This window comes from Cibotium barometz, chromosome 31, assembly GCF_041138505.1.
Source record: "Cibotium barometz isolate CiBa-2024 chromosome 31, ASM4113850v1, whole genome shotgun sequence".
NCBI lineage: Eukaryota > Viridiplantae > Streptophyta > Polypodiopsida > Cyatheales > Cibotiaceae > Cibotium > Cibotium barometz.
The window spans coordinates 17,785,064-17,799,562 of record NC_141076.1 but is presented as its reverse complement, the minus strand read 5'-3'; the positions used below and the strand labels follow the sequence as shown (position 1 = coordinate 17,799,562).

The following is a 14,499-nucleotide window of genomic DNA, read 5'->3' as shown; positions in this document are numbered from 1 at the left end:
ATACTCAAAGATTGGGAAAGCAAACATTGTCCATGGTCGTTGGATATGAAAAAGGGTGAATTCTTGGAGGAAGAGAAGGAGACCTATCTATGACACTTGAAGGGAGGATGCAAGTTTGACTTTGGCTCTTCTAATAACATGAATGAAGCAATGTAAGAAGATGGAGGAAGAATTAAGAATACTCAAGGAGAGAGAAGAGGCTAAAAGAAAAGCTATTGTAGCATCAAAAGGTGATCTGCCTTGGGAACGAGGTGTTCCAATTAAAGGTATGCTCCTTCTTATGTTTTATAGTATATAAATTTGAGAAGAATTATATATATGTGCTCTCTTAAGGATCCCATGCCCATGCAATTTTTATCTTTTGGTCTAGATTTCAAAGAATTTGGTGATTCAAAATTTTCTCAAAAGAAAATTAGTCATGTTAAGATGATTGATTTGCCTCTCTCTAGCTTCACTGCCATGAAAAAAGAGCTCCTTGGTAATTTATGAAGGTTTGGGTGTAGACTATATTGATTTGGGCAAAGAGTTCATGGCTAGAAACTTTAAAGATGGATTTAATGTGATGAGAAAGTTTACATGGAGATTTGAGGTGGGAAGAAAGTAAGAAACTTGAAACAAAGTAGCTAGAATGTGGATTTCTATGTCGTCGAACTTCTCACGGGTTCCTTTCTCCTTAGATATGTTTACTTGCTTCAACATGTTACTCTTCATAGAGTTTTGATATCTATGTGATTGATCTTCCTATAGATTCCTCCCTTATTGGATTTGGTGTTCCCTCTTGGAATACACTCTCTGAAGATTATGTCAGATGCTCTTTACAGGTGCAATCATGGTGGATGGCATGTGCTCCATCATCTTTGGGCTTTGTCGAGCAGACTACCACTTGAGAAGATTTGGATAAAGGCTTAAGATGGGTGCTAAAGAGTTGAAAACCTTATAGCAAGTGAATCAAAATATGGTATCTCCTTAAGCATAAAAGATTTGAGTAGCAAGGGTTCTTATGCAAACATATCATATTTGTGACCTTCAACTTGTATTACATGTAATAGTGTGTTGTTACTTTGCGGGTTTTCCATGTGCTAGCCCTACATAAGATTGAGAAGAAGCCTCTATTAAACATGGAGTCGATTGAGAAGGTAAGCTCAAGTAAAAACAAGAAACACATGTAGGTGTTTGAATAATAAGTAATTACTCTTCTTATGGCTTGCAATTAAACCTCCTTGCACTTTATTGCTACATGCACAGATTGGAAAGAGTCTTCAAGAAGATCTTAAACAGAACATAGTGGCTCATTGCTTGCCTTTGTCTTCTAGGGCTAGACATGAAGGAAAGAGTGGTGGTTGGCATGGTCCCTTGAGAAGAGTGCTTCTCACATGTTACTCTTCATGGAGGTTTTGTGCCCTAGCATAGGATGTGTGCTTGAGCTTGGAGGAAGAACATGACCATTCATAAAGGTAGAAATACACAGAATGTGTGCTTAAGCTTGGAGGGGGAACATGACCAGTAATGAAGGTAGTAATACACAATGGACATGCTTGCATGATCATTAGGAGTGTTGTGGAGATATGTGAGGGCCTCTTGACACCATATGTGGATGCCTACTATGAATTGATCTTGGCATAGTCATGATCGAAGTTAAAGATGCTTATGAGGATGAGGACATCTTGATTGGCGGGTGACGCCCCTTTTGATTTTGATTCGTACATATAAGTCTCTTTCTCATTTTTCCACTTTTGAATCACATTTGAATGTTTTATGGTTAAACATCAATCCATAGCAAATTGCCTTGGTATGAAGATAATATGGCAAAGCATATGGTGAGTGATACACTCTATAACTTATTGAATGCCCCAAAGTAACCAAGAACCAAATGCATTTTCATTGATGACATTACAAGAGAGATGGGTATTTATGATATTTCTCCAACTTATGCAACTTTTGAGTGATAGACAATTATGTATGAGTATGTAGGAGGGGGATAGGAGGCTTGTGAACAATGTGGACTTATTTGTTTTAACACTCTTATATCATATATGCTATGCTACTATTACGGTTCATACACATAGTACATGAAGATTTACGCTCGAATGTTGTTTCTATTGTTTTTGTGTTGACTGTTGAAATGTAAACCTTGTTGATTAAGAATATTTACATTGCATATGTACATGGTTTAGTTGAGTTCTCATATTTAAGTGGCAATAAATGGTTTAGTTGAGTTCTCTACCACTTTTGAATCACATGGTTTATAGAATGCCCCATTCTAGAAACGTTGCATAGATGCGATTAAATAAAAATTTGAAACTTATGTGTGATAGACATTTATGGATGAGTATATAGGAGGGGAGTCGGAGGCTTATGAGCAATGTGGCTTTCTAATGTCCATACTATGCTTATATTATGGTGTATACACATCGGATGTGAAGATCTACGCTCATGTTACTTCTATTATTTTTGATGTGTTGAATGCTCCTCATAAATGTTAACCTTGTCGTTTAAGAATCTTTGCGTTGCATATGTACATGGTTTAGTAGAGTTCTCATACTTAAGTTGTTATACCCTTCAACCACATGGATAAGACCCACCATCTTATGGAATGCCCCATTCTAAGGGTCTTCAAAAATGATCGCTCATAAATGATGTGCTCGGAAGATTTTTCTCAGAACACTAACACTCTCATCATATGGTATCTTGAAGGTACAATAATATATCTCAAGCATCTTGAATTAGTAAAGTATGGTATTTTTTTTCCAAAAGACATTAACATGTAAAAGATTATGTTGAGAACAATAGGAAGAACAACTTTGCCTACAAATTTCCCAAGTGGTCAATTTGTTAGCATGCAAAAAAGGGAACATTTTTACATGAGCATTTTAATTATGATGAAACCTAAGCCCATCCCATTAAAAAAGAGTTGCCACTAGCAATGCTTAATAGTAGATTTGGGAGTAATATGTGGTGTTAGTCTGTTATGATAGGCGTAGATGCACTTGTCCCACACACACACACACACACACACACACACACACACACACACACACATACACACATATATGATGCAAGCTGCAATTAGCATTAATTATCACTTTGGCATCATTGGCATTAGCAACTTATGCAACAATGTGAGGAGGACCTTATACTAGATATGTATACGGGTCCACACACACACACACACACACATTCTGCATGCAAGCGTCAAATCATGATATCCTGCCCCACACTCCTTCCTAACCCCTCCTTCTCTCTCTTTCTCTCTTATTCTTGATTTGCTACAAATTCACACATTGCATATATGCAAGTTTGTGTAGAATAAAACTATTTTTGGAACAACTTTTCCTTAGCATTTTGAAACATATATCAAAAAACATTGCCAAGTTTTTGTTCGTTGATTGTTATAGATATAACAATGCAATAAATCCATTAAGTGTCAATAAATGTGTGAAACTATGACCATATATTTTAATCTACATTGTCAATATCAAAAGAAAAAAAGCTTTATTTTATGAAGTGGTGTTTTTAAATATAGATTGTAGAGTTTTGTTTGGGCATGTGTGTGGTGTAATATTTACTGAATTGAGAAGTGGTTAAGACTCATAGCCTCAATAACTATCGTTTTAGCTGCTAGTGGGCATGTGGCTTAGAGTGGCCACAAGTTGTAATGTCTTCGGGTAGAAAGACCAAGCTGCCTCCTAGCCTAGAGTGACGACAAGTTGTAATGCCTCCCGGCTGGAAGACCAAGCCGCCTCTTGGTTGAGAACTACATAGTACAAAAGGATATACGATGGTGGCAAGCTTGTTGAGCCAATGGTATATATCTACCTTCCCAACAAAACTAGCATTGTAGCTATGCCATGGCCGTACTACCATGACTTATGTAAGCTAACCTTTACAAAAACCAAATTTGACAATATATCAAAATTTCCAAATAATCCGCGCCAGAAGCAAAGCGAAAAAACTGCGGTGAGAAACACACGTCTTGTTAATGGCTACGATGGCGAGCTCTCGACAAGCAATGGCTACCACCACTACTACAACGAGGCTTCCATACTATTTGCGTCCCAGCACAGACCTACAACAGCAAAAACACGCCGCAAGATTAACTTTCAGAATCACACAGAGGCACACGAAAATGATAGCAAAACACAGAAACAACACTTTCATTTCAGCCGCAGTGGCGCCCCCTCCATTACAAGAAGAAGAAGAAGAAGAAGAGAAGAAAGGAGGCGGTCGTGATGGTGGTTGCCCTCCGTCTCTGATGCAGCAACTCATTGAGTTCCTCAAAGAGGACCTGCCCCACCTCTTCGATGAGCAGGGCATCACCAAAGAGCAGTACGAGCAGAATGTGGACTTCCGGGACCCCATCACCAGATACAGCTCCGTTGATGGCTACCTATTCAACATCCAGATGCTGCGATACCTCTTTCGTCCCAAGTTTGAGCTTCACAGCGTCAAACAGGTGCGTTTGGCAATACTCCGTCGAATGATCTTCCATACATGCCTATATGCATACATATGTACGTGTGACTATACATGCCTACAACATACATGTGCGTGCATACATGCATACATGTGTTTATTTATGTGCAATGACTATACATTCACATACAGAGAACGTTACTTAACTGTGTTAAACGGCTTTACATACAAATGATGTCTATATGCATACATTATGTATGTGCCTGTGGTATTATACTACCTCTTCATACAGAAGAGGCTACTAAACTGTGTTAAATGGCCGTAATACATTCCTACATGCATACACGTGTATGTGCATATGTTTATTGATAAGTAGGGACCATACTTATCTACATTTGCATAGAGAGAAGGCTATAAATATGTGTTAAGTGACCTTACATGTCTATATGCTTATATATGTATGTGTGACTACATGCATACATATGTGTATGTGCAGGGACCATACTTATCTGTATCTAATATCTGCATTCACAAAACTGCGCTAAAGGATCTTACATCCCTCTATGCAAAAAGATGCATCTATGACTGACTATCCATGCCTACATGCATATGTATGTATATGTGCATATGTTTATTTATGTGTAGGGACCTTACTTGACATCCACATAGAGACTACAAAACTGTTTGAAATGACTTTAAATCTCTATATGCATAAATATGTGTGTGTGACTAGAGATCTCAGCTTCCCTGCTTGGAAGATGTGGAGGAGCAAAGTTATGAGAGTATGATGTTGTTCCGAGAGGGGGTTGCAGGAAGCTGAGACAGTATTAAATGAAGGCAAGTCGTGTTGCTTTAAATGGAAAGCAACATTTAGTGCATGAGAGAGGGAGTGGCACTTGTAGGTCTGTTAGGTGGCTGCATAAATTGAGTTATTGTCGCAGCAATGAAATTGCATCAACCGGCAAAGCCGGTCAGTCTCTTGCTACGGAGGTAGAGATGAATGTACCATGAGGAGGTCCTTATTTGATAGTAAGGTCATTTAACACTAAATCAACACTTTTGTCTCATCGATCACCTCCGGTTTGGGCTCATCACGAACTTTGGAAGGGATAGGACCTACAAAGGGAGTTAATGAGCTGACATGAAAAACATCATGCATGCTTTAATGTAAAGCTCCCTCCATAGTGATACATAAGCTAAACACACAAGGTTAGAACACATAGACGGGTGGAGGCAAACTCACCTCTCAACCATAGATTCCATTCGGAATTTGCTCTTGAGCCAGGGTCTAAGGTTCCACTCCACATAGGCCAAGCCAGTTAGCCTTGGTGTCCCATACCACTAGAGCTTGTCCTAGACAAATATTCCTCAAAGAAAGGTATTACTTTCTGTATAAGTGTAGCACTGTTGATGAGCCAGTGTGTCACACTGCATCTCAGTGCATGGTGCATGTTACATTCCCTCCTTAGCTTGGCGGTAGTTGCATGGCTTCCAATTAGTCTGCCAGCAACGGGGGATACTCTTGGAAGAAATCCTGGTTAAGCCAGGCGGCTTCGTGAGTGCCTCGGTCCTCGAACTTTGTGTAGAACTGTCTGGTTCTTCGAGCGAAACCATGCTTCCACTTATGGAGGAGAATTCGCTCGGGCTTGATGACTTCAATTTGTCAACCACTTGAGGCTGCTGCTCATTCAAAACCTCGTTGTAAGGATGGTCCAACGTATGGCTTTAACCATGAGATGTGGAAGACATCATGCATAATCCAACTATTTGGCAACTTCAACTCCATGGAGACATCATTGAGTTTCTTTATAATAGGGAACGGGCCGAAACTTTGGAAAGAGAGCTTTGGGCAACGCTTGCGCACTTGTTCTAACTGTTGCTTCATGATGCTGAGAAATACCCAATCTCCTCCCCTTATAGTTGATATCTCTGCAAGACTTGTTGGCTTGCCTTGGTGTATGCTTTCTGTGCTTTGGTTAGGCACTCCTTTACTAAGTCAATGATCTCTTAGAATGTCTCTGTGGTCTTGCTAGCCTCCAATGATGGCCATCCTCGTAAGAAGAGACAAGAAATGGGGACCTAATGGTGCCTCATATGGAGTCCTGCTGCCAATACTAGATGAATGGAGTCCTGCTGCCAATACTAGATGAATGAGTGTCATTGAGGATTGCCTATACCAAAGGAAGATAATGCTCCCACTTTGATTGTTTGTCATGGCAATACGATTTGAGAACATTAAAGGTCAACTGATTGTAAATTTTTGTTTGACCATCTGGCTGCAGATGAAATTCTTTAGACAGTTGCAATTTAGTCCCAAATTATCAAATGATGCTCTCCAAAAATGAGAAGTAAACTTTGGATGTCTATCTGAAGTAATTGTCCTTGGCAAACCACACGAAAGGCGAATGAACGACTGAGTAATATCTTCGGCTTGGCCGTATGCTTGCACGGATTAAGCAATTTTTGTAAAATAACCAGTCATCTTGTTAAAGTAAAGGTTTCCAATGCTTAAGAGTTGTAATTACCCCTAAAAGCTTTTTGTCATATACCGAATAATTCTTCTTTGTGTCATTCAACTTGCGGCGCTAATAAGCCACTAGTTTGCATTCTTGCTATAAAACAACGCTGATGGCAAGGTTGCTAGCATTAGTGAACCTTGAATGTGTCACCTTTCACCCCAAAATGCCAGCTTGGTGGTGGTGGTAGTCACCAACAACCATATTAGATTCTTTCTTCTCCCCCTTGGCTGATAGCCACTTGTTTTGCCTTTGCCTTTGTTATGTGCCACAAATGCCTGGTCAGGCATACCCATAGACATGTTCTTACTTGTCTGCTCTTTCTGTAACAAAAGCCCCACCAATTCTTGGAATGTGATAGATTAGGTTGAGCGATGTGTGGAAGCTCAAGTGTGACGCAGGCAAAGAGTTAAGTCTCGTAGACACTAGCTGGCTGTCCGTAATCACTTCATCAATGTTTTACAATTCTCACGAAGGTCGTGGACCTTTGTCAAGCGATCCGACATGTTGTCCCCCTCATTCATATGCATACAATCAAGCTATCTTTTCAAATACATAACCTTGGCCTCATTCTTAGCTTGGTACATGGCCTACGAAGTATCCCAAGCATGCTTTGACATCCTGCAAGACTGGGTATAAGGTATAATTGACCTCTTGACCGACAAAGCAATTAAGGACATGACCTGTGAATCTCTTGCATCCCATCTTCTTTGCTCCTGGGAGGGCGTAGTAGTGCTATAGGCCCTTGGCCAAATCAAGTTTTTGATCCTAAACCTCCATAGGGAGTAATTACTCCCGTCAAGCTTGTCTTCCTGAGCCAATACACCAAATACTGTCAAAATACGCAGCGAAAATGATAACCAAACTTGAGACCACAAGAGCAAGTACAGTGCAGAAAATAGACAGCACAAGAGAAGGAGAGAGATAGGCGTATAACTCTTCTCTATACACAAGATCCCGAGGAAAATTGAATGAATACAATGTGGGGGCAATGGGGCCTATTTATATGGCCCCATGAGTGCAGTCGGCCAGTAGATGGACAGCCGACTGGATTTGAAATGCCCACGACCTGAAAATACAGCAGTCGGCCAGCATATCAAAGTCGGCCATCACTCGTGTGCTGTCGGCCAGCAGAGCAGGGAGCAATTGGGACTGCTTGTGACCAGTCGGCCAGCATCTGGTACAGCCGTCAGGTCCTACACTGCCTCCCACACCTAGGAAAAATAGGAAAAAATGGAGAAAAAATACGAGGAGTGAGGAAAAATGATAAAACACCTATACAGGACGGGCACACCCATAACAGAGGCCCTAGTGTCTGATAAAGACAGGAGATGACTTCTAACACCCCCTCTCAGCTCCTGGTTGTGAAATCAACCCAAGGGAGCTGGAGTGCCGCCTGAGCGTAGCCTGAGGTAGAGACTTCGTGAAGAGGTCCGCCGCATTGTCCTTCGTCGAAGAATAAACTAGCAAGATGTCACCAGCCAAGATCTTCTTGAAGGCAATGAAGTGTTAGGGTTAGGGTTTACAGAAGCTTCAAGCAGGCGTGGAAAACCAACAGAGAGAGAGAGAACACGACTTCAGTATTATGCTTAATGATAAAAGTGAAGTACAATAGCCACATAATAGTGACCCTAAAGATAAGTGTTCACATGTCCGGCCATAAAATGTGCCGGGTGGACCAAAACACTTATAAATTGCATATAAGTGAAACTGAGCTAAACTGGGGGAAAAAACCTCCACTAACTGAAGTAAAAAGTGCCCCAGTAATCTACTGATGATCACTAGCACTCCTCTGGGTGCATACACAGCATAAAACCCAACAAACCCCCCTGGAGTGATATGTGATCACTGTACATCATCCACCAAAAGAAAACAAATTCAAAGCACTGCGGAATGCTTCAAATTTCGGACGTGGTAATGCCTTGGTGAAGATGTCTGCCACATTCTGATCTGTAGGACAGTAGATCAGACTGATATCTCCTGCCTGGAGTCTCTCCCGAACAAAATGATAGTGAATCTCAATGTGTTTCGTGCGAGCATGAAACACAGGATTCCTGGCCACAGCAATGGCACTCTGACTATCAGTATAGATAGGTGTAGGCTCCTCCACTGAAATATCCATATCAGTCATGAGACGACGCAGCCAAACACACTCAACAGTAGTAGTGTAGGCTGCTCTGTACTTTGCCTCACAAGACGAAGTGGCCACTGTGGTCTGTTTCTTGCTTAGCCAAGAAATGCATGAAGAGCCAAGAAAGAAACAATTTCCACTAGTGGAATGTCTGGTATCAAAATCACCAGCCCAATCTGAATCACTGTAAGCGTATAACTGCATGTCACCTCCCTCAAGATAAAGCAATCCAAGAGACAGGGTACCCTGCAAATAACGAAATACACGCTTCACAGCTTGCCAATGTGACAACCGCGGGCTGTGCATAAATCTGCTCAACTGAGAGACTGCATACTGAATATCTGGCCTTGTATTACACAAGTAAATGAGGCACCCAACAGCCTGAGCATATGTAGTGGCATCAAAGGAAACACTGTCATCTTGGAGTGACAGTTTCATCCCAGGCTCCATAGGAGTACTAATAGGCTTGCAATCCTGAAATTTAAACTTCTCCAGAAGTTTAGCAACATAACGTGATTGCAACAACCCAATGCCTCTGTTATCCTGCACAAACTGTATGCCCAAATAGTAATGTACAAGCCCCAAGTCAGACATGTCAAATGTCTGTTGCAGTATCTCTTTAAAAGCTGCAATTTTGTCATCATTTGATCCCATGAGCAAGAGATCATCCACATAAAGACTGATGAGCAGCAGATCTGTCTCTTCTTTCTTTACATACAGAGTGGCTTCTGATGGACTGTTCACAAATCCCTGAGTGAGTAGAAAAGCATCTATTTTTGCATACCAAGCTCGTGGAGCTTGTTTCAAACCATACAAGGCCTTTTTCAGCCTGCAAACTTTCCCCTCATGACCATGTTCTGCAAATCCCATGGGCTGAAATACATAAACTTCCTCCTCGAGGTCCCCATGTAGGAATGCAGTCTTTATGTCCAACTAGTGAACAACCCAACCACGATGTGCAGCCAATGCAATGACACACCTAAGTGTCGACATACGGGATGTAGGAGCAAATGTCTCCTCATAATCAATGCCCTTCTTCTGTGCATAGCCCTTTGCAACTAGACGGGCTTTGTACCTGTCAATGGATCCATCTGCATGTCTTTTCAACTTATAGACCCATTTAGTACCAATTGCTTTCTTGCCTTTGGGCAGATCAACCAAATCCCATGTTTGATTCCTTTTAATAGAATCAAGCTCATCCTGCATGGCTTTGTTCCAATGCACATTATCTCGTGCATCCACAAATGAATCAGGCTCATCATCATCCTGTAAACTGGCTGCCATAACCAGATTCAAATCCATGATGTGTGCATGCTCATTGGTCCTTGTCTCCCTTCGAGTACGACCAGCAAGAGGACCCTCTAAATGGCTGTCCTGTAATGTCCTCAAATACCATCTAGGTATATGTCTGACCTGTGGTGCCTGCTGCCCCAAATTTGGTTCAGCTTCTGGCTCATTTTGCTGCTGAATTTCTGCACCACCTACATCATTTGCTGGCTGTCGTGTACCCTCATTAGTTGGATCACCAACTGTGGAATGAAATTCCATAGGTAGTAGACCTTCAAACACATCATTTTCAGCCTGATTTGCCTCATAACCAGCCATGGATATTTCTGATTTTTCATCAAAAATCACATCCCGACTAGTGAATATCTTCCTGGATAGTGGGTCATATAACCTGTAGCCCTTGCTTTCACGGCTATACCCAACAAAAATGCATTTTGTGGCTTTATCATCCTGCTTCCTCCTCAACTCTTTGGGTATGTGTGCATATGCAAGACACCCAAAGATACGAAAATGCGATACAGAAGGCTTGCGGCCATGCCAAGCCTCAAAAGGAGTAATAGAAACCAATGCCTTTGTGGGACATCGATTCAAAATATGACAAGCACACATAACTGCTTCCACCCAAAAGATATGTTGTAGCCTTTTTGCCTTTAGCATACATCTGGCCATCTCCATGAGTGACCGATTCTTCCTTTCTGCAACCCCATTCTGCTGTGGAGTGTAAGGAGTAGTATACTGATGTTTTATACCTCTACTCCCAAGAAAGGAATTCAGCATATGTGACATATATTCCCCCCCTCGGTCAGAACGGAGAGTCTTGACCTTGCATCCTGATTCTGTCTCAGCAAGTGCTACAAAGGCCAAAAATGCATCATATACCTGTGATTTCTGTGTCAAAGGATAGACCCAGCATATACGAGAGAAGTCATCAATAAATGTTGCAAAATAGAAGCAACCACCTAATGACTTCGTCTGCATGGGACCACAAAGATCACTGTGTATAAGCTGCAACTTTGCAGTTGCTCTTAGAGCCTGATCACGTGGGAAGGAAAACCTGTGCATTTTTCCCAAAATACATCCTTCACAAATGTGATCTGGAGGCTTCTCCATGAGAGGTAGATCTGTAAACATGTTATGTTGCTGCATAAGCATAAGACTACCAAAATTTACATGCCCCATGCGAGCATGCCATAACTCCGCATCAACCATAGCTGGAGTAAGAGTGAATGCATGATAAGCAGACTGATCCACTGGCTGAAATGCATCCAACTGATAAAGTCCATGACATAATGTACCAGTAAGCATCAAGGTCAAGGCATTAGCTTTGTCTCTGACCATGCATTTATCATCATCAAAGTGGACTTGCATACCACAATGTGCTAAAGAAGAAATGGACAACAAATTCTTCTTTATCCCTGGTACATATAAGGCATCTGTAAGGCGGAGAATGGAGCCATCAATGGCTGTGAGCTGAATCTCCCCAATGCCACGAACTGGATATGAAGCATTGTTGGCACACTGAACAGTTTTACCAACAGGGGCAGGGCCAACATGACTAAACAAATCCCTGCGAGATGTGATATGCTTTGAGGCACCACTATCAAAATACCAAGTACATGCATGCTCTGTCAAACTGAGTGCCTGTGAAGACCAAGAGGCATCATAGCTGCATGTATAAAAACAGTAATCCCTGTCCTCAACAAAAGAAGCAGTCTCTGGAGGAGCTTTAGAAGCATCATTAACAGACATCCCAGCTTCCTTTGCCTTCTCTTTGGCAATCCTCTTCCTACATTCAGTGATGTAGTGACCTGGCTTCTTACAGTAATGACATTTGCCCTTCTTCTTGGGCTGTCCATCACCTTTCTTGGTATCCTGTGAAGAACCACCATCACCTGAATTTTGATTTGAACTCTTTGGCTGAGTTTTTCCTTTCCCCTTTTGACCTGTAGTAAATTCTTGTTCAGCATTTGTGTTCATATTCATATTCTTCCTCATTTGCTCCTCTTGTAGTAAGAGAGCAACAAGTTCCTGATACTTGAGGGGTTCAACAGCATTCCTCATGCTGAGGTTCAAAGAGGTATGAAAAGCCAAGTAAGATCTTGGCAAAGAGTGCAAGATGGTGGACACAAGCTGTGTCTCAGGAATAATCTCATCCACATTGATGAGTTGCTCTCTCAAATCTTGCAGCTTGTTTAAGTGGCTAGACATATCATCTCCTTCATTCATTTTCTGATTTTCCAGCTCTCTTTTCAAAAATGAGATCCTAGCCTCATTACGAGCCGCATACGTCTGCTCCAAAGTCACCCATGCATTCTGTGAAGAGTCAGCTGAAGGAATATGAGGTATAATAGAATCTGTACTGACAATGCAATGAGTGACAAAGCTTGTGCATCCCTGGCATCCCATGTCTTTTGAGCATTTGTTCTTTGAATAGGCAATGGCTGTCCTGGAGCCTGTACCTGTTGTCCTCGTCCACGAGCACCCCCTTGGGGAGGAGTCTCTGGAGCCAATGGACCTGGACGTGGTTCATCACCACTAACAAAATCCCAAAGACCTTTTGCCACAAGCACATTTTTCAGCATAAAACTCCACAAGGAGTAGTTCGTGCCATCCAATTTGTCTTCCTTAGACAAATATGTGAATACATCACTTTGCTGTTGATTTGCCATTATGCTTACACACAATGTTGTACCTGTTTATCAAAAAACCCAATAGCAGAAACCCTGAAAATAACTGTACTCCACTGAATACAGTTCACCCAAATATGCCTGCACTCTCAATCCTCTGAATGCGCAGCTCAATGCACCAATGACTGAGTAGAGAAGCAAATGGCGTACACAATGCCAAAATGCCCCAAAAATGCCCAAATTTGCTGCACCCAAACTGTGCAAAAAACCTGTATAGTTCTTTGTTAGAAAGTCTGCCTGTATTTGCCTGTAGATTTTCACAGAGAAAATAAAAATGCCCAATATTCAAAACTTGCAATGCTTACCACAGTGTGATGTTAGCAGGTACAAGTTGACTTCAATGCGAATGACTGTATTACTGTTGGTACAGTTTACTGTACGGAGCAGACTGCAGGTACAGTTGAAGTACAGTGGATGTACTCTGACGAAGCACTGTATTGAACAGGTACTCTGCAGGTCTGGAAGTCGTATTGGGCACAGAAAGTACGGTCGATTGGTACAGCAGAAGGTACGCAGCACTGAATGCTGCACGGCAGATGCTGAAGTCGGCGCTGATAGGTGTACGGGGCAGGTACAGTACTTGAAGGCGGCGCTTACTGTACGGGCAGGTACAGTACTTGAAGGCGGCGCCTACTGTACGGAAGCAAAGCCACGCCTGTTGCACAGTGTAGAGCAAGGCGACGCCTGTTGCAACAAACGACTGAGTACACCACAGACGACTGAGTACACCACAGACGACCAGCGTTGACAAGTACAGTCGACACTGACTGTACGGAGCAGGTACAGGTGGTGACAGCAACGAACAGGTACGGCAGCTGTTGCAGGCGAGCAGCTGTACGAATACTGCAGGCGGCGCTCAGGTGTACGGGCAGCAACAGTAATGTACGGCGCACAGGTGTACGGGCAGCAGCACTGGCAGAGTACGGGCAGGGCAAGACAAGCCTTCAATGCTCTGATACCAAATGAAGGCAATGAAGTGTTAGGGTTAGGGTTTACAGAAGCTTCAAGCAGGCGTGGAAAACCAACAGAGAGAGAGAGAACACGACTTCAGTATTATGCTTAATGATAAAAGTGAAGTACAATAGCCACATAATAGTGACCCTAAAGATAAGTGTTCACATGTCCGGCCATAAAATGTGCCGGGTGGACCAAAACACTTATAAACTGCATATAAGTGAAACTGAGCTAAACTGGGGGAAAAAACCTCCACTAACTGAAGTAAAAAGTGCCCCAGTAATCTACTGATGATCACTAGCACTCCTCTGGGTGCATACACAGCATAAAACCCAACACTTCTCACGTACAAAGTGATACTGTATCTCTATGTGCTTGGTCCGGGCATGGAAGATCGGGTTCCGAGCAATAGCTATACAACTCTGGTTATCGCACTGGATGATTGTGGGCTCCTTCTGTGGAAACCCAATCTCGCCTAGCAGCCTCCGCAACCACACAACCTCGCAAGCAG

At 42.2% G+C, this 14,499-nt stretch overlaps 1 protein-coding gene across 1 annotated transcript in view; it reads left to right on the top strand.

The window, feature by feature from the left end:
* Positions 1–3,914: 3,914 nt before the first annotated feature.
* HBP5 (SOUL heme-binding family protein) overlaps positions 3,915–14,499 on the top strand; it is a 99,435-nt gene continuing 88,850 nt past the window's right edge. The window contains exon 1 of the mRNA XM_086824792.1: positions 3,915–4,453. Coding sequence (XP_086680918.1) covers positions 3,980–4,453 — 474 coding nt within the window. The 5' untranslated portion in view covers positions 3,915–3,979. The remainder of the gene's footprint in view (positions 4,454–14,499) is intronic.